Here is an 18995-nt window from a genome sequence, read left to right as displayed (position 1 = left end):
CCAGCTGCACGCTGCTGCTGGGAGCCATGACAAATTGGTGCCATGGTGCAGTGATAGTCCCTGTTCCTCCCCTGAGCCTGTGGCCCATCTGTCCCTCCTGCCCTGGCACGGCTGTTTCGCTCAGTTTCATTCTGCCCAGGACCGATGTCTGAAGGCTCAGCATGACAGAGCGAGCTGTGCCGGTATTATCAGGAGTTCAGAGATCACCTCAGTGTCAGACTCTTCTTGGACAGTAACTTGCTACCCACAGCCTATTTCCTATTCCAGAAATAGCTCGAGTCGCTTAGAAGGGGGCTTTCTCCTGCTCATAGCGCAGATTCTTGATCACTTTGGGTTTATAATAATTATTATTTTATTCATTATAGTACCACAATGTAGTTGTCATCATCCTCTCGCCCCGCCCCCCCGCTCTACCTGTGGAGAGGCCGTTGGCGAGGCGCGAGGCGAGCGCGTGCCCGCGGGCGGGGCTGTGCGGCTCCAGCACGCTGTCGTCCAGCAGGTGGCGCGGCCGCTCCGGCGGGAAGGTGGCGCTGCGGCTCTCCACCACGCTCAGCGGGCACATGGCGCTGCGGGACAGCGGGCTTTGAGCGCCCTCAGCGGGCCCTCAGCCGACCCTCACCCCGCCCTCAGCCGACCCTCAGCGCCCACAGTGCCCCCAACCCCGCCCCGGCCTCATCAGCGGGTTTTAAAGATCCGGGCACAGCCCCGCTGCTGCTCTCCCTCTGCGGTGCCCATGTCCCGCGACCACCAAAACAAGTTTCAGAGTTGAGTGGTCTTTATAAGTAACAATTACTAGATTTCTGCAGATGGTAAGTTTTAAGTTGTTTGACTCCTCTCTGTACAAAACCTGAACACCCTGGCTGGAGGCAAAGGCAGAAAAACAGAAGCTGACCCCAGCTGGGCCATGGCTTAGCGGTCCTTCTCTAAGCTGAACTAACACACCATTGGACAAGTCACATGAACTTCTTTTTCCCTAACCCATTAATTTGGAAGATGCTGCAACTTTAACTGGGAACAGGTGCTCTCACTTAGCTCTGTAAATGGTAGAGAAAAATGTTTCTAATCCATATTGCCCAGGAAAAACAGTGCCAAAGGTCACAACTTTCCTGAGTGGTAAGGTGTGCCAAGCAGCTAGGAAGTTTCCTTAGTTGTATTAGCAAGATGTTTAAAAAACAAAAGAAAAATCAGTTCTGCGCACCAGGAATCCACAGACCAAAGCGGACACACAGCTTTCAAATATGGTCAAGGTCTGGCACTAGCAGAGAACAGAGTCAGCAAAAATAACAAAGTGTCAAGAGAACACCTAGAGAATACACAGTAAAGCCTGAAGCACTCCTGCAATACACCAAGGGGAACGGACAAACACCAGAGCGTTCGCAAATTTGCCTGAGACAGGCCGAGTACCCACTTGTTTCCCAGGCTGTGACTCTTCCTGTGCCGTGGTACAGGAGGGGTAGGTAGACTTCCTGCTACTGAGGCATCAGGACACGTAGGTCTCCTGCTGAATTTCATAACTGCCGACATGTCAGATGGACCTAAAAGACAGAGATTGTTTAACATCGAACCGATGCAAACCTCAGAAATTTCATGGGCTGGTGTTTTTAGCCACTGGTTAAAATGAACTGTTACAGATAACCAAAAGGCACCATTTCTGAAGAACTGTTTCTTGGGCATTAGGGTTACACCATCCATTTCTGTTATGAATTCATCTCTCTATTCTTGAACTGTCTGGAAGTAATTTTTGAAACAGCTTTGCACATACTTTTAACAATGAACTCCTACAAAAAGTCTTGGCACCCTTACAAGAGCTGGATGTGCCAAAGTGTAATATGCAGAGCCATAAAGTCAGTTTGTACTTCGGGTGTGAGCAGGAATGCTCACACATGTTTTGAGTTTTGTTCACAACTCCATGTTGTGAATAAACTGTAAACAATCTGCTCACACTGACTCACAGCTTGAGCATGCGAGAGAAAGCAGGGGCTTTTCATGTATCTAATGGCCAGACAGATGCATTACTTCTCAATCATCTATGAGCTCTAGAGATGTCTCACTGCAATTATTCTTCCTCTCATTTTACAGATTTTATGAGGCCTCACGGAAAACATGGACAAGCTGTTCTTGTTCCAGTTCCTTGATGCTGTTCGCAAAAGGCTGGCAGTGAACTTTGCAATACAGTGGAGAACAACATGGCCTATCATCATCCTCAGCGAATGCAATGCTATTCTTGGCTTCACAATTAACAGCTGAGATTTCACTTTTAAACATTTAGTTGTGGCACTGCTGCTTGTGACAGAAGTGGGAATAGTGGTCACAAAAGTGGCTGTCTGCCTGCCCTGTATCTATCTCCGGACTTGGTTCAGCTCAGGTAGCAGTGAAAAGACTTTCCCTGACATTACAGGAACCAGTTCTCGAAGGCTCCAGCAGCCTTAGCTTAGTTGGCTTCTGGCCTCTAACCTAAACCCACCTGTTAATAGGTCGACAGAGACAGAAACTTTGTGATGTGAAAAACCGCATACAACTATCATCACAATCCTTACAAGGGTGTCGGGCCTCAAATTAGTGATAGGCATAAAAAAAAAAAACCAAGCAAAACCCCAACATTCCAGGGCAGAATTTGACAACAGGACATGAAGGTACACTCGTGACAGAAATGGTTCTGCGAGGGTGGTCTGCCACTGAACAGGCTCCCCAGGCAAGTGGTCAGGGCACCAAGTCTGTCAGAGTACAGGGAGCGTCCGGACAACACTCTTCGTAATATAATTTAGTTTCAGGCAGTCCTGCGAGAAGCAGGGGGTTGGACTCGATGATGCTTATGCATCCCTTCCAACCTGAGATACCCTATGATTCTATCTGTTATATAGGCTACTCCATCTCTCCCCGAGCACAGAACTTACTCATCAATTTCTGCTGCCTTGAACTGAGGATTCATGAGACAAGTAGAAACAAGAAAACCAGTGATGAGTTTGTCCTAGTGAGAGGCAAAAAATAATGCAAATTGATGCAAGATGCTTTGCTGTCCATACCCAACTCTGCAATATAGTCTTCTGTCAAGTTGTACGAAATATAGGAATTCATTCCAAATTACTTGTATTTTTATTTGCCCATAGCCTAGACTCAGGAATTTCACTACGAACTGGGTTGTTACAATGAAGAATTGCAAAGGTTTTTCCCTAGCAGTAAGGGGAAAAATCTTATCCACAGAGTGTTCTGCACATTTGAGCAAACCCTTCATTATGCTGTTTAATTAACAATGAAAGGAGCCTCAAGACAAGCAGAAAGAGGAAACTGCTTCTAGCAATAGAGAGAGGGGAAATGAGTTCATTAGAGGAAGCTTCAGTAATATCGTTCCTCAGATCATCAATTTAATGGGAGAACAAAGAGAAAACAGTCTGTAATCCTGTTTTCTACCTTATTCCTATATACCATCTTACATAGGACATTTTTGCTTGCCTGTCTTTGCTACCATCACACAACCGAGAATTTGTGAAACGTGACATCAGTAGCATGAGTCACTGGCCTATGTGGCTTCAGAGAAGGTCTTATGCTTAAAGGCCACATGCAGTTTAAAAAAAAAATGCACTTTTAATAATTACTTGATCCAGAGATTCAAACAGAATCATACGCCTGGGAGGTCGGAAGAGGGCTGAGTACAACGTTCTACTGCATTTTCAATTAAAAGTTTGTTACATTTGGGCTATAAAAGGACATTGGAAGCTTCTTCCCTAAAGACAATAGGGTTCATCTTCCTCTTCTGCCATAAAGGCTAAGCACAAGTTAGACTATAAAAAGTATGAACCCAAGCACAATCCGGTGGTGACTAGTTCAGTGTAAAAACTGTTTGAATTCGTATTTCACCATTAGGTCTGAAAATCTTGTCTCTTGCATTATAAGCAAGAACATATATTTCACTAAAGTATTTTACAAATTCTTGAAATTTATGCAGAGACAAACTAAATGCATTCATAAGTTTCAGAAATGATTAGAAGTTGTTTTATTTGAAAACCTCCAGCCCTTCTGATGAACTAGGTTCACAAAAAGGAATTCTCTCTACATGCTTTCTTTACAGTGCCTTTCCATCAGATACTCTTCAACTTGTGAACAGTAAAATACTTAGGACTACTGAGGTGTTCACTACCTGCTAAGAAGCTTAAAATACATTAGAACTGAGACCCAGTGTGAAGACAGTGGCAGCTGAAAGAATTTTTCTGAAAATTATGAGCAGGTATCAGCGAGTTTATTCTGAAACTCAGCATAAACTTCAGTGTTAGTATGGCCACTTTGAGGTTACCATCACACCTTGCAACACATTAAGTCACTACTTGTCCCTTAATCTGGCTGCAGGATTCGTTCAGTTTTCTGTTGCTTCCTGTTGTGTCATTCAGTTCCTTCTTGCTGTTGCCAGTTCTAAATCTCGATTTACATTAAGTGGATGGCATTATAGTTTGACGAGAGCTACTGAAGCATTATGTTTAACAAACTGCTGAAACTACAGCTTGTGAAAGAGTAGCAATCTCAAGGCACAGTCCTAAATGAGTATGGTACAGTGCTTTTTCACACAGACACTATGCCACATGTCAAAGTAACTACTAAGTTTTCTAATACATAAGAGTTTAAAGGTTTAAGTTTTTCACCATGGACAGCCACAGAGCTGAAAGCAATAAGACTGACTAATTTGATTCTAAGACAATGTTCATTGAACTAAAGCATGGAGACTGCACCAAAACTACTTTACCTAGAGAAAGAACAGCAAAATAACAAGTCTTGAGCTGACACGATAAAGCCATTACAAAACCAAAGTCAGCTGGATCTGACTCCAGGTACTTTAAACTATTTATAGGTTCAAATGTTATTGCTATCAAAACCTACAAAAAATAAGAGATGTTGTCTACCAACAAAAATAGTTCTTTTGAGAGTTTTTGCTCTACTCTCCCTTTTTTTTTTTTTTTTTTTTAAATTAGACCCCCATTTAGGAAGCATGGAGTGAAATTTGCACTAATATGAATACAACACAAAAATATTTAAAGATTGATCCTTATAACTCGATTTTAGGAAGAGCTTTTATTACCTGGACAGCTTCAGAACAGAAAAAGTTTGATAAAAAAACCCTGAAACAAATGATGTAATATGTCTAAAAGGGCTGCATATCTCAGATTGAAAGTAAGATTATAGAATCAGACTTCAGTTCAGGTTAAAATACTGCCTGGCTAAAGTGAGATGTGTCAAGGGTGACAGAATTTGTGCAAATAGGTCTAGGAGCCTTACAACTTAAGCCAACAGTTCCAGCCTGGCTTCCTTGCTATTACACATGACAATCACAATTGCTTTCATCAGTCCTGTGAAAGGAGGTAATGAACTCACTCTTAATTCCCACTTAGGTGTCTTTAGTGAAGATCCTGATGACAGAAAACAGGATGCTTTGTGGGATAAGATGAAGACAGAAGTGTCAGCTGTGCTGGTATTACTCTGGAGTGGCCATTTCCTGTGTAGTTCTGCATCTTCCACATCTCCAAGGCAAGAGAAGGAAATATATACAGTTTGTCCCTGTTAACCCTGTGCTAAGGCAAAAAGAATCTGACCTTAAAAAGCTTTACAAAGTCTTTGCATCTGCTCTGCTGTCAAATTTCTGTGAAGATGAACTGTGAAGTTCAGAGTTCTCCTTAGACGGGACCTGTGCTGCAGGGTACACTCAGTTCAGCAAGAAGTCTGGGGTGCAGAGGGTGTCAACATGAGTTATGAGGCACAGGGGAGATTACCTCATTTCTGTAAAGGGGTAAGAGATAAGAGGGCCTGTGCCAAGAAGGATGCCAAAGAGGGTAAGTGGTGAGATACCGATGAAAATGGCACAGACCAAGGGATGTTTATGGACATACCAGACTGCTGAGCAATTAGCTGGGAAAGCTGTGCCTGATACTGCTGATAACAAAATTCCAATATTTAAATTCATTTGAGATTGAGTTATTTTGCCCCCTTTTTTCCAATAAGTGAAGTCATCTGCTACTGCTAACTCTCCTCTTTACTCTCCTGGCTCCACTCCTAGTGCATACTGTTACCATGATTGCTATTCTGTTATTTTGCCTTTCATGGAGACAAAGCACTCTTAGTAGAATTTTCCAGTCAGCTGGCATGAACAAGGGTTAGTTTGGTTTTCATTATGTCTCAGCATCATTTTCAAGACTATGCTGACATGCACAAAAATAATGTATAAAAATATTAAAACATTATTAAAAATTTGTTTGCGTTAGGGAACGTGAGACTTCATCAGAGTGAGCCGAGTGCTGTTCAGAGATCTGTGGCAAGAACATTTGGAAAAGTTTACACATATCCCAAAGGATCTCACTGTTTTTTCCTTTGCATAATTTTTCCATGAATAATCCTTCAAATGTTATAAATGAACGTTACTTTTGCAATCCTTCAGTAGAACATGTGAACATTTACAGTCTCCAGAGCTTTTAAAAAAAGCAACAGGGTGAAGGAGTTACAGTTCACAATTTTTGTCTACTAAAAATCTATCAATAAACCAATACTAGGCATCCAAACATAAAACTGAAAGCGAGTTGCATACTGTATGGTGAAAAACAGAGTGATTCTTCGGGAAGGTAAACAGTCTCAACCATTTACTATCTTTTGGTGAGCAGCTAAGAAGTAAAACTGATACTTACCAGCTCTGTTTCTAAAACTTAATAAAGACATTCCAAGCCACAGACTCTCTAGTTAAATCTTCGCTGTAAATTTTTACTGTTCTGTTGCCATTGTAACCAAAGTCCGTGGGTGATAATTAAAACTTTCAAATAGAAAGACCTACTTGCAAAACACACAATAAAAAACTTAAGAAGAATTTTGTGCACAGAATCAAGAATGACGCAAAAAAATTAAATCTAGAATGATGCCTACTGTAAAAGCATAGTTCTAACTTTCAGAATATTGCTTTACAATTCAACTAAAACCTTTTAATGCATACAACATGCAAGAGACAAGTATGTTATGGCTGCTTCTCAGACAAGAGCAAACTAAGAACGAGAATCAGAGTCTTTGGCTGCACCTCTCCATGCTCCCCCAAGCCCCCCCAAAAAAAAAAAAAAAAAAAGCGTGTTTTGTTCAGACAAATTGAAGTCTGCGTGCTCTCTTTGGAAACAGTATGCAAAGGCCTGTTGCTGCAGAGGTCAGGAAGATGATTTTGGTTATTGAATGAAAGTATTCTTTTTTTCAAGAGGACTACGAACTATTACTAATACCATGCCCTGGAAGTAAACAGAACATAAATAGGATTTTGTGTTTCTGCCACATGATCCTTGTTGCTGTAATTAGTGTCCTACTCTAATCTTCACCTCCTCACTACGTAACTGCAAAAGGTACAGATACGTTTATAAAAAGTGATTTGGAAACCTTATTCTGCAGTGCATTTTTTTTTTCACCCTAAGGACAGTAATTGGTATAGAATATTAGTCTGTCCACTTCAGCAATCAAGAATTTCTAATTCCAGAAATATCATAAGAAGAAAAAGATTAATTCACTGTTTCATTCCAGACCTCGTATTTTTACAAATCCTCATTCTCTTTTCATTTTTTGCATTTAAGAAGAATATGTTAAGACTAGGGAAACATTCGGTAGAACTCATGATTACTGCTGCAAATAAACTGTCTGGCTTTGCTGCACTGTCCTTCCCTCAGTGTTTTTCTTTCACTGACAGTCCAGATGAACCACAATTTTCTCAAGTGCCTTCTACTTCTAACACATGTAAAGAACATCCTGCTACCTGTTTACATTTTCCTTTAAATCATTCTCAGTTTCTTTAAATTCTATCTTCCACTTATCTAGCTACAGCTTGTTCTTTTTTCTTGATTCCCTATTACTTCTCAATGCTCCTTCTGTTATTACAGCCTTTAGCGGATTTTCAGGTGAAATGTGCAGGTTTGCTTTCCTAAATAATCAGAAAACAGCTTAAAGTCATCTCATAACAAACTTCTTCAGTTAGTAATCTGAAAAAGTCATTATGTGGACATTACCTTCCTCCCTCAAACTCAACTGATTTGCTTTGTGCAAGTAATCTTCCCATCCCAAATTTCTTAAACAAGCAAAGAAAGTAATAACAGGTTGAGAGAGACACCTGGACTACGTGGTATTATTTTGCTTCACTTTACTTCCAGGTTCTATTTTTTAGAACCCATTTTATGTTTACAGGACTCCAGAATACACTTATTCGGCAATTTATTCGAAAATGTTTCTTCATAGCCCTTTTTGTCTCATATCTCTTTCTTCAAATCTGTAACAAGAATAGTTTGGGCCAGGTCTCTTTTCTTGTTTTTTACAAATGCTACCACCTACCAGTGCCAAGAATGCTTGGAATAGATACACAGTGTGGTCCTCCTTTGATGTAGTCTTTGGTCTATGTTCAAATTTGCATTAACAAAATCCACTAATTTAAAAGTTAATTCCAAAAGCATAGTTTGCAGTGAGGTAATAAACACTGACATGTATGTCAATCTTTTGTAATGTCTATCAATAACAACAATTATGAAAATGAGACCTTTCAATCACATGAGCATATTAACTTATACTTTTTCTTCCCATAGATTTAAGTATAACAGTGAATCATGCTGGGTTACTATCTTGGGATACCAACGTCCCTTAATGGGCCAGTACAGCTTACGCAGGCGCAGCTCCGTTCACCCCGTCTCAATCGCTGTTATGAAAAACCTGTGGGCATGTGTGAGGAAGTAGTTCAATCTTCTTAGACCGTTCAATTCTGGCTTACTTTTTTTGCTGTAATTGCCAGAAAGTGATGTGGACACAGGGGAGTTTGTTTGTTGAAGTGTCAAAATGTACAAAATGGACCCTAGAGGAGTTTGCCCAGTAGTACTCAATCCAGTATCTCCAAGAGTAGGACTGTAGAAATATGTTAATAACGTAGGGAAAGATGAAATTACAGTACAGGCAAGATCACAAGTTTAATATAGTTACCAAGGACAACAGCAAACCAGATAAGAGCACCAGAATCCTGGGATGCTTTTGTCTGTGCCACTCCGAAGATCAAGTACAACTACCCGTATTTCTAATGTACTTCTGACTGCACAGTAAGCACACTTGAGTGTATTTCCTTCAAATGCTTCCTGACTAGAAGCGATACTTTCAATTTCAGGTGTTACTTTTATGGAATCACTAATTGTCAGCATTTGTGTTACTTATACTGCACCAGTGGAATGTGCAAAACCCTGACTTACACTTCAGCAAAAACGCTGAATTTCTTGCAGCTGAATCTGCAGGGTACTGCATGAGCTTGGATGACATCCACGTTGGCAGTGAAGACATACCCACTGTGAGAGCACAGCTGCAGGGAAGTTTGGGTTCAACAAAATACATTAACCAATCCATCAAAAAAAAAACTTTTTGCAGAAATTATTTCAAGTGACTGCTCTGAAGACAGACAAAAAAAAACCCAACCCAGAGCAGAAAATCCCCTTGTCCTCTGGCTGTTTTATATCGTTCTAACATTCCTAGGGAGTAATAGCTTGATAGTTAAAATAAGCATCAGTTAACCAGTACATTAAAGAGACTTGTTTGGCAAGGAAGTCAAAGAAAGTAGTAAAGTGATAAAGTTAAAAACTGAGCATGATCATTCTCTCCCTGATAACTTTGTATTTGCTTTGACAGAATATTCTACAGTTTTTGTGAAGCTTTGGTCTGTTAAGAAAAAAAACCACAGCACACTAATTCTGGCTGGATTTAGTAGCTGACAACAACATGTGAATTGCACACATTTCTCTGGTATTAATTTCTTCCAAAAATATTCAAATGAGTTGTAAAAATTTGTAGGGAAAGTATCACAGAGTAAGAGATTGGAAATAAGTTCGAAACTAAAGAGCAAAGTTTTCTGGATTGTCTGTAAACTTCTTTGTGAAGAAAACTTAGTTCTTCCATTTCTACCTTAAGTACAGTGTAAGAAAAGCAGACACTATGCACATGAAGCAATAACCAAGCACTTGCAGAAGGATTAGACAATCCTGATTTCCACAGAACGATTGGCTGCTAAAGCACTTAGCACAAACTATTTATTAGTTGCCAAAGCAACCAGTAAAACAGATGGCAAAACTAAATGTCAAACTCAGTGTTTACATGGAAAATGACAGCGTGGGGTTCTTTTTATTCTAAAATGCTGGGACTGCTGCACAGACGTCACTAGTGTAGTATACCTACTTTCAGAGGGTTACAAATGTGCAAACATCCCAGTCTTTCTTCCTTCTGTTTCTACATTTTCAATTCCTATATATTACATACTTTACATTCGAGAAATCTACTGCTTCTAATTAAAAGAAATATTAAAAGTTCTTCAGCAACTCTCAACGCTGAATGGACTCAGCAGAATGGGTTAAATTTTACCCCAATAACAGAAAAGAGAATACTCCCGTTTCAGATTAATTACCCAGATTCCTGGTAGAGTGGTAACATAAAACCTCTGGTCTACTACTTCTCCTCTCAAGAATTATACCAAAACCTAATTGGGGGGAGGAAAAAAGAAAAAAAAAAAAAAGAAAAAAAAAGGAGGGGATAAGAGTCCATCCCTGACTACTGTGTAACAAAAACCCCAAAACAAGTGCTGCCCATAGCTGAGGCCTGGCTGTTGCTAAAAAGGACTTTTAAATGCTAACTTTAATGAAGAGGTTCATTAAAAATCACAGAATCATGAAGACCAGTCTTTGAGTCACTTAGTATTAGACATAATTTTCTGGATATGGTAATTATTTTAACATTATTTTATCTTTTTTATATTGTTTTCCACGACAGGATAAACATGGTATATTTCAGAGAAAGAGTAACCGTTTTCAATGTTCTGATTAGCACTGTGCCCTGAACTTTTCAAAGTAACATTAAGATGATAAAGAACATGCATGAAGTTTTCTGCACTGAGCTACACATGGTGTGCAAGTTCTAAGAACCTTCAGTTGCTTAGAAGGCTAACTTATTTACCATACATTACATTAAATATTTTCTTTTGTTCTGGGAAAATGTATTGAGTTATACCTTCCAAAACAATCCAATAGCTGTACCATAAATGCTGGGCACCTCCTAGCCAACGCTGCAGGAACACAGATGTCTTTTACAGCTAATTCAACTGGAAACTGTGAACAGTTAGCATACTATAAGCTCTCCAGCCGCTTTCTCTCCCTTTCTCAAACCATAGCAAGGCAGAATGAACAGACTTAAGTTGCTGCCAAGGAAGTTGTGTGAATCACACAGTTCCTGAAAGCATACAATTAAACTGTTTAAAGCTCCATTTCAAATGCTACTTGCAAGAGACAAGAATATCTGCAGCGTTATGGAAGGCACCGAACCTTCCCGTGAAAGCACTATTCACAATTATATATGTATCTGGTAATTAAATGAGACCATCTTAGCCACTAATATACAAAACATAGCTTGTTGCGAGACATTCACTTTAATCAGATGTCTGCGTCCTGTTTGAATTTACTGGAAAACCAGTTGGCAACCAAAGTGGAAAACGGACACATGGTTTTCTCCAGTACTTTGCAAACAGAAATATTGAAGGATTTAACTGTTTTTATTGAGCCTCACACTCATAAAGATACTTTAAGGGGAAAAAAAGAAACCCACAATGTCCCTGGCTAGAGTAAACTGTTACTCTTCTTCTGAAAGAGAGAAAACTGAAGTTGGGTAGAAGATAAAGTTGCAACGCTGGAAAGGAAAATCCATTTCCATCATCAACACAAGTAATTATACTTCAGGAGACAAAGAAGACCCTATTCTGTTCACTTAAGTCCATTATAAACTTTGGAATTATTACCACGATATCGAGCTTTTTCTCCATATTTGGAAACACATGGCAACCTATAAGAAGGCAGTATGCCACATGCAGAACTCAACTAGACTTATCACTATTAGTGATGTATTAACTTTTTGACTATCAGGAGAACTGAACTGATGGCTACCCTTACGGGCCAAGAACCTTTATTTTACCTTAAAATCACTATATTCAGACTCCTATGCCTTAAACTATTGACTGGAACATAAACTACTGCCTATGCTATTTTGAGATCATCTCTTACCATTATAGCTTGCTGACTGCAAATGATTTACTGCTGGCACATAATGGCTGAAGTGGAAACGATCTCAAACTATAATTTGAAATAAAGTTGACTTGAATACCTTCAAATGTGCTATTTTTAATTCTCCATGGTCAAATATCTCATTACTGATATTTGGGTATTTTAGCTTAGAATTATTCAAGACTAACATATAGATATATTTCTATTTATTAATGTTGTGAAATAAATGATAAATTATTGCCTTCATGCTTCATTCAAAATTCAAATTTAAATTTTGAATTCAAATTTGAATTCATGCTAACTTTCTCCAGAAATTAATTTGATTTTTCAATTCCCTTTAGTAGCATTTTTGCAGCCACATAGGTGCAGGACAGTGAAAATTTCATATGGGTATTACAAAATGCTGGTGGCAGTTATTGTCTAACTGGCAGAAAGTGAGAACTCTCTAGCCGAGCAAGCAATACAGCAGTCCACAAGTGTGTCAAGCTTTCAAAGGAAATACTAACAGAGGAATGGAGCCATAAGAATGACTCAAGACTTGGTTTCTAGTCATCATATTAATTCTCACTCTGAATAAAGCAACCTTACGGAGCATATAGGGGTACTGCAGATTCCGAGGGGAAAGTTCACCCTCTCCTAATACTGCCAGATACCATATGGTCCCCTGCTCAGCTGAGCAGGCACTACTGAACACTGTCCCGATCACAACGCTTGTGGGCTCCAGCTGAGCTCACTGCAGTATAAAGCCATATTACTTGCCTGGCTCAGGAGAGTTCAAAGTTCTTGTTTCCAACTTTGGAACTGTATTTTTAATTGTCTTCTATTACAGCTCTAATGAACTCTAAGCTCTTGATTAAGAATTACAGAGTATTGGTGATAATCACATACTGTGCTTCTATGACCGAAGTTAGAACTGCCACAATCATCCTAGGGAAATGTTAACATCAAAACCCTAGTGTAAAGCATTTAAATGTGAGCAATACAATGTGAAAGCTAGGCAACAAAAACGTTCACTCATATATCTGCCTTACATATGTAAGATATAATCATATGAGAGGCAGTGACTTAAATTTCAGGTATGAAAAAGCAACTCCTCACAAAAGTAAAATCAAATATTCCATAACGTGGTGGGTTGACCCTGGCTGGCCCAGGTGCCCACCAAGCTGCTCTATCAACCCCCTCCTCTGCAGGACAGAGGGGTTGAAAATAACATAAAAAAACCCCCGTGGGTCGAGATAAAGGCAGTTTAATAAAGAAAAGCAAAGGCTGCGTGCAGAAGCAAAGGAAAACAAAAAAAGAATTTATTCTCTACTTCAGATCAGCAGGCGATGTCCAGCCACTGCCTGGGAAGAAGGGCCTCAGCACTCGCAGCAGTTGCTTCGGAAGACAAACGTCTTAATAACGAATGCCCCCCGCTTTCTCTTAGCTTTTACTCTCAGCATGTCCCATGGTATGGGATATCTCTTGGGTCAGCGTGGGTCGCCTGTCCTGGCTATGTCCCCTCCCAACTTCTTGCCCACCACCAGTCTACTGGCCTTTTTGGGGGCGTGGGTTTGGAGAGAGCCTTGCTGCTGTGAGCACCACCCAGCAGCAGCCAGAACACCGGTGCCTTACCTTTCTAGCTACAGACACCAAGCACAGCACTATGAGGGTTGCTATGGGAAAAGTTGACTCCATCCCAGCCAGAGCCATACACATGTCTGTACAAAGAAAGTGTTCGTTAAGAACTGCTTTTGAACTTACCTAGTTAAAAAAACCTCCTGTGAACTACTTCCTTATATTTTACACAGCAACTAACAATACTGGGCACTGAGTGTGGAGGGGGACAATGCCTTCCTGAAGAAATGTTTTCTTCCAAATTATTATTGCTATAGATTTTATTCCTTTTTCCTTAGAACTGTATGGGCTGAAGACCAGGTCAAATGTTCATCTGACTCTGGGAACAGCATTCATGATCCTGAGACAAACGAGAGGTTCCCTATAAATGACTGGCCACTCCACACTTAGAAAGGATTTCACAGCAGCCAACCTGAAGAGCTGGGAGGCAGAGGAAAAACACCCATATTTTTCTCTTTTCCTTTTTCTTTCTCTCTTTCACTCACTTTGTGTCTCTCTGCTTTGGTGAGAAGAAAAGACATTTTGAATGCCAAATGAAATTGCTTGTCAGATGTGGTCTGGGCCCCTTGGGTTTTTTACATTCAGACACGGTTTAACGCAATGAGACCAAAAATTGGCCATTCAGGTTTCAGAGATTAAAATAGAAGAGCTTTTGAGATAATGGCTCCTATAGGAGTAAATACATTTCACATAGTCTGATGTTTATTTAGTCTGTTCATAGAAATAAACTGTGATGGTACAGCAGATTTGTTTTGGTCAATTTATGGCTCGTACTATAGTTTTTTAGATGTTGCTAAAAGCTATTACAAATTCTGTCCTGCTTTACACAATTAAATTGTCTCAAATTTATGTGTTAGTTCACACAGAAACCCGAAAGGAGAATTTCCTATGTTATTCACTGCATTGATTCGCTTGTATGGAAAGAGTGCTCGCTCTTCACTTATTAAATGATAATGAAAATGCAAGCATTTGTAAAAAATGACACAATCTGATTTCTGTTCCAATGCTAACAAACAGCCTGTGTTATCCCTTGAACTGCGACTGTTTATATACAAGTCAGCAATCTTTATTGATGACTCATGCTACTGTTAATACCTCTGAATTACCAGGTCTGGCTTCTGGACAACAAAGCTCGCAGCAATACTACTGGGAATCGGCGTCCCTGAGTAGACTCTGATGTGGTAACAAGGTGAGTGGGAGACTCGGTACCGATGCTGACAACCTTGGCAATTCGCACTGGTCGATGCCAGGGATTAATGTTAGATGCACTGTGCTGTAGCTGGGTTTTTAATCTCAGCAGAGAGAAAGTCCAATAGGTTTTATGCTACCTATTAAAAATGGGAAACCTACTAATAAATCATCTTAAAAACATTCCTCTTTGCCATCCAGGCAAACCTGTTCTCCAGAAAGTCAAATAACAGCACATCCCCCCTCTACAATCTCTGCAAATTAAGTTTTACTTCTGAAATCAAATTGTTTTCATTCATTTAAGATCAATGGATTTGTTTTACCTAGTCAAATGAATGCTGATGGGTGTGAAATCAATCTTGATATGCGGGATATAATTTGTTACTGTAAGAACTTGAGGGTGAATATCATAAAGGAAAAAATTATTTAAGACAGAGGACAGTGCTAACCCAAGTACAAGCTGGCTATGTAGAAATTTGCAATAAAAATCAGATCTTTTACAACAATCAGAGGAATGGTGTTGTGGACCAAGGATGTTCTGAAACTGGGCATATGCATGGAAAGGGATCAATTCTCTGACAGCCCTTACAAGGTAATTCTGTAATTTCAAAAAAAGCCCATATTTGAAACTGATTAATTCCTCTGGGGTTTTCCCATATACTTCAGTGGAGGATTTCTGTAATTAAAATTATTTCCTTACTCAAATTTTCAAATGAAGTTTTATACCTGCAAGATCTTCTTTGGAGGAAACCAGTCGAGGAGAGCTGTTACCTGGTTCAATTCTTAATGATAATCTGGAAAAACAAGTTTTTAGAGAAATTAACAAGAAAATTTTCACAATGAAAGTTGAAAGAAACTGAAGAAAGTAATTATTTTGGCAGTGGTAAGCAGGAATTTTACTTTGTTGAAAGTGTAGTTATTTATTTTGTTAGGTAACTAAACAATAAATTTTTTTAAGTAAATCACTACCTGTTAGATCCAAGAAAGAAACTGTGAGGGAAGTCTACAAAAACAGAAATGGAAATTGATATTTTATACTATGAGTGTAAAACCATAATTTCATATAGTCTTCACCTGAAAAAAAACCCTCCAAAAGTTAGTAAATTTAGATACAAACCTAATAGCAAACATTTTATGCCCTCTGCATGAAAAGTTAATTTATTACATAAATTACAAACCATATATGTATCATTATACAATCTAGAAAGCACCTGTGGTGTGTGCTGCACTTAAAAGTTCACTGACAGAGCAACAAGTGAGTCTTCAGTGTTATGAGATTACATCACTCTCCGCTGGCCATCTTGCTAGAAAATGTGAAGTTAGATAATGCTGTTTGGTTATGTTAAAGTACAGTCTGAAATAGCCCTTGCTAAGTCTCTGACAGTTTGGTCATTGACTTCAACAATGCCAGAATTCTGCAATGTTTTCAAAACAACAAAAATGTAATTTAGCTAGTCAACCTAAGAAAATACAGGATGTATTAAAAGAACAGCAAATAAATATGAGCCTAAATTTGAGTTTTGGTAAATATAAAATACTCATGCTGACATGTTTAACAAAATGTTTAAATAAACTGTGAAAAAAAGGAATATATTCTGATAATGAGATGTCATTCTTGGACCACCTTCTCTCCTCCTCCCTCCCTCGCCCAGAAGGCTGGAAACAATCAAACTCATCTTTATTTCAAAGAGGAGATACTGCGAGTCAGTACAGTTTCAACCAGTCTTGGCTTGTTTGTTACCACCCAAATTAATTTTTGCAATTCCTCTGACACTGCATTTTCCACTGAGAAGCACAGGTTACACGCATGTACACGCATGCTCATCTGCTCTCACCTTGCTACACCGTGCATACAGTTATGCCAGCAGCATGAGCAGTGTCTCTCAAATATCACTCTCAGAGTCAGAATCTCTGGCCCCTCAGAGGCTTAATGTGATAATATCAATAGGTCTGTCAGACTTTGACACCTGATGTGCTTACACCCAACATTCATCATTCATATCCATCACATACCAAACTATATTCTCACAGCTCGCTCTCCCCAATGATATTCACCAGTATTACTACAAGTAAAAAACTACCGTTGTTCCAGCATGCCTAATAAACCATTCATAACCGTAAAGACACTCTCTTTTTTGTGTTTGCACCTGTAAATGATCACAGAATCACAGACTGGTTTGAGCTGGAAGGGACCTTAAAGCCCATCCAGTCCCACCCCCTGCCCTGGACAGGGCCACCTTCCACTAGCCCAGGTTGCCCAAAGCCCCGTCCAAACTGGCCTTGAACCCTTCCAGGGAGGGGGCAGCCACAGCTTCTCTGGGCAACCTGTGCCAGGGCCTCCCCACCCTCACAGGGAAGAATTTCTTCCACGGGTGGCTTTCTGGCCTGCCAGCGCACGTTGCTGGCTCACAGGCAGTTTTCCACCCACCAACTCCCCCAAGTCCTTCTCCTTGGGGCTGCTCTCCAGCCCCTCCTCGCCCAGCCTGGATTTGTGCCTGGGATTGCCCCGACCCATGGGCAGGACCTTGCCCTCGGCCTTGTTGAACTTCATGAGGTTTTCCCATCCCCCTTCTCCAGCCTGCCCAGGTCCCTCTGGATGGATCCTTCCCTCAGCGTGTCCCCGCACCACACAGCTCGGTGTAGGTGGGGAACTCGCTGAGGGTGCGCTTGATCCCACCGTCCGTGTCCCCAGCAAAGATGTTAAACAGCGCCGGTCCCAACCCCGACCCCTGAGGATGCCGCTCGTCACCGCTCTCCACTGGGACATTGAGCCAAGATGATCACAAAGCCATCTTGTAAGTCACTATATTCATCCAATATCACAGCACTGTTAGAAATTTTTTTTTCAGAAATTCTTTTCAAAAACACAATCTTTGATTTACCATGGTGAGGAAGCCTAGTCTTAGTGCAAGGTCTAAGTGCTGACATATGAAATGTCAACATTCCAAAACTATACAGCAAGAGTTCACCTAAGAGACATGCCAGAATAAATCCTAGGTATCAGCCTCAAAAACTGCCCAAACTATGGAGTTAGTATTAACAATCTAAGGTGAAACAAAAACTAGAAGTAGAATCTCTAGGAAAAAAAATCAGCATAGAGATTTACTGAATTAACAAACCACCTATTTACCTTTGAGAATCAAGACAAAGCCTTTAAAGAACAAGGCATAAGGATGGTATGTGAAGGCTTCGTTCTTGGATAGTGAAAAGATGATGTAAACAATTTCTTTTTTTTTTTTTAAAGCCTGATACTCAAAATATTTTCTGGAATGGGCTGGTATGCTCTGTAAAGTAAGCTGGACCTCTATCCCAACCTAGTCTTAAATAACACTCTGCTACTGCATGCCGCCATATAGCTCAGTTAAGAATAACCTTCCCAATAAGCAGGAAAAGAGGAACCTAACACAATGCAGGAAATAAAACAGGTAGCCAGTCTTGAACACAGTTCATGAGAGTATGCTCTCCAGTACAGGATGAAACTACTGTTAGGACAGTAAAGATACTTTTACTCAATTCTCCTAATATTAAGCAAGTGAATGATGAGAGAGAATAGCCTTACATGAACAAGAAATTTAGCTGCTCCATGAGGAGGTTGAACAAAACTTATTCATCTTTCTTGAGTCAAGGAAGATCTAAGTTGGAATAAAGCAGTGCAGTCCTCAAAGCTGTCACTCAGGGCATTTCTGACCAGTATTTGTGTACGAAGCAAAATGGGTCTGACATCTGGAACATTTTGGGCTGCCTGTGTAGCGCTTAAACAGTAGGTCCAAAAGTTTCTGGAAGCTTCGCTGTCCCCGAGAATGTCCTGTGGAAGAGGCAGCCAGGTCACAACTACAGCTATTGATCCATATGGCCACTGGAGCACTAGAAAGCTCAGACTAACAGTAAGGTTTCCCCCTACCCCTGCTTTTGACAATCCGTGGTAGAAAAGGTCCAGGGAATATAGCTGCCTGAGAGGCCTGCTTAAGATGGACTGTGGCCAAGGTTCACTGCTATAAATACTAATATTTTAAGCACCTGCCATACCATTCCTGTCACCATAAGACTAAAACCAATGTGGTGCAGCTGGCGCTTTTATAGCGCCATCATTGTTAGGAGTCAGTATAATGTTTTAATTGACTATTATTTTCT

At 40.1% G+C, this 18995-nt stretch overlaps 1 protein-coding gene across 9 annotated transcripts in view; it reads right to left on the bottom strand.

The window, feature by feature from the left end:
- Positions 1-18995, bottom strand: part of RALGPS1 (Ral GEF with PH domain and SH3 binding motif 1) — a 130234-nt gene that overhangs the window by 9969 nt on the left and 101270 nt on the right. For all 9 annotated transcript variants that reach the window (XM_074846289.1, XM_074846287.1, XM_074846286.1 and 6 more), the window contains 3 exons: positions 15591-15658; positions 1409-1535; positions 415-566 (listed from right to left, as the gene is read on the bottom strand). In XM_074846289.1, coding sequence (XP_074702390.1) covers positions 415-566; positions 1409-1535; positions 15591-15658 — 347 coding nt within the window. The remainder of the gene's footprint in view (positions 1-414; positions 567-1408; positions 1536-15590; positions 15659-18995) is intronic.

Source organism: Strix aluco, chromosome 20 (genome assembly GCF_031877795.1).
Source record: "Strix aluco isolate bStrAlu1 chromosome 20, bStrAlu1.hap1, whole genome shotgun sequence".
In the NCBI taxonomy this organism is placed as follows: domain Eukaryota; kingdom Metazoa; phylum Chordata; class Aves; order Strigiformes; family Strigidae; genus Strix; species Strix aluco.
Note: the sequence above shows the minus strand (reverse complement) of the source record. Positions and strands in the feature narration are given on the sequence as shown.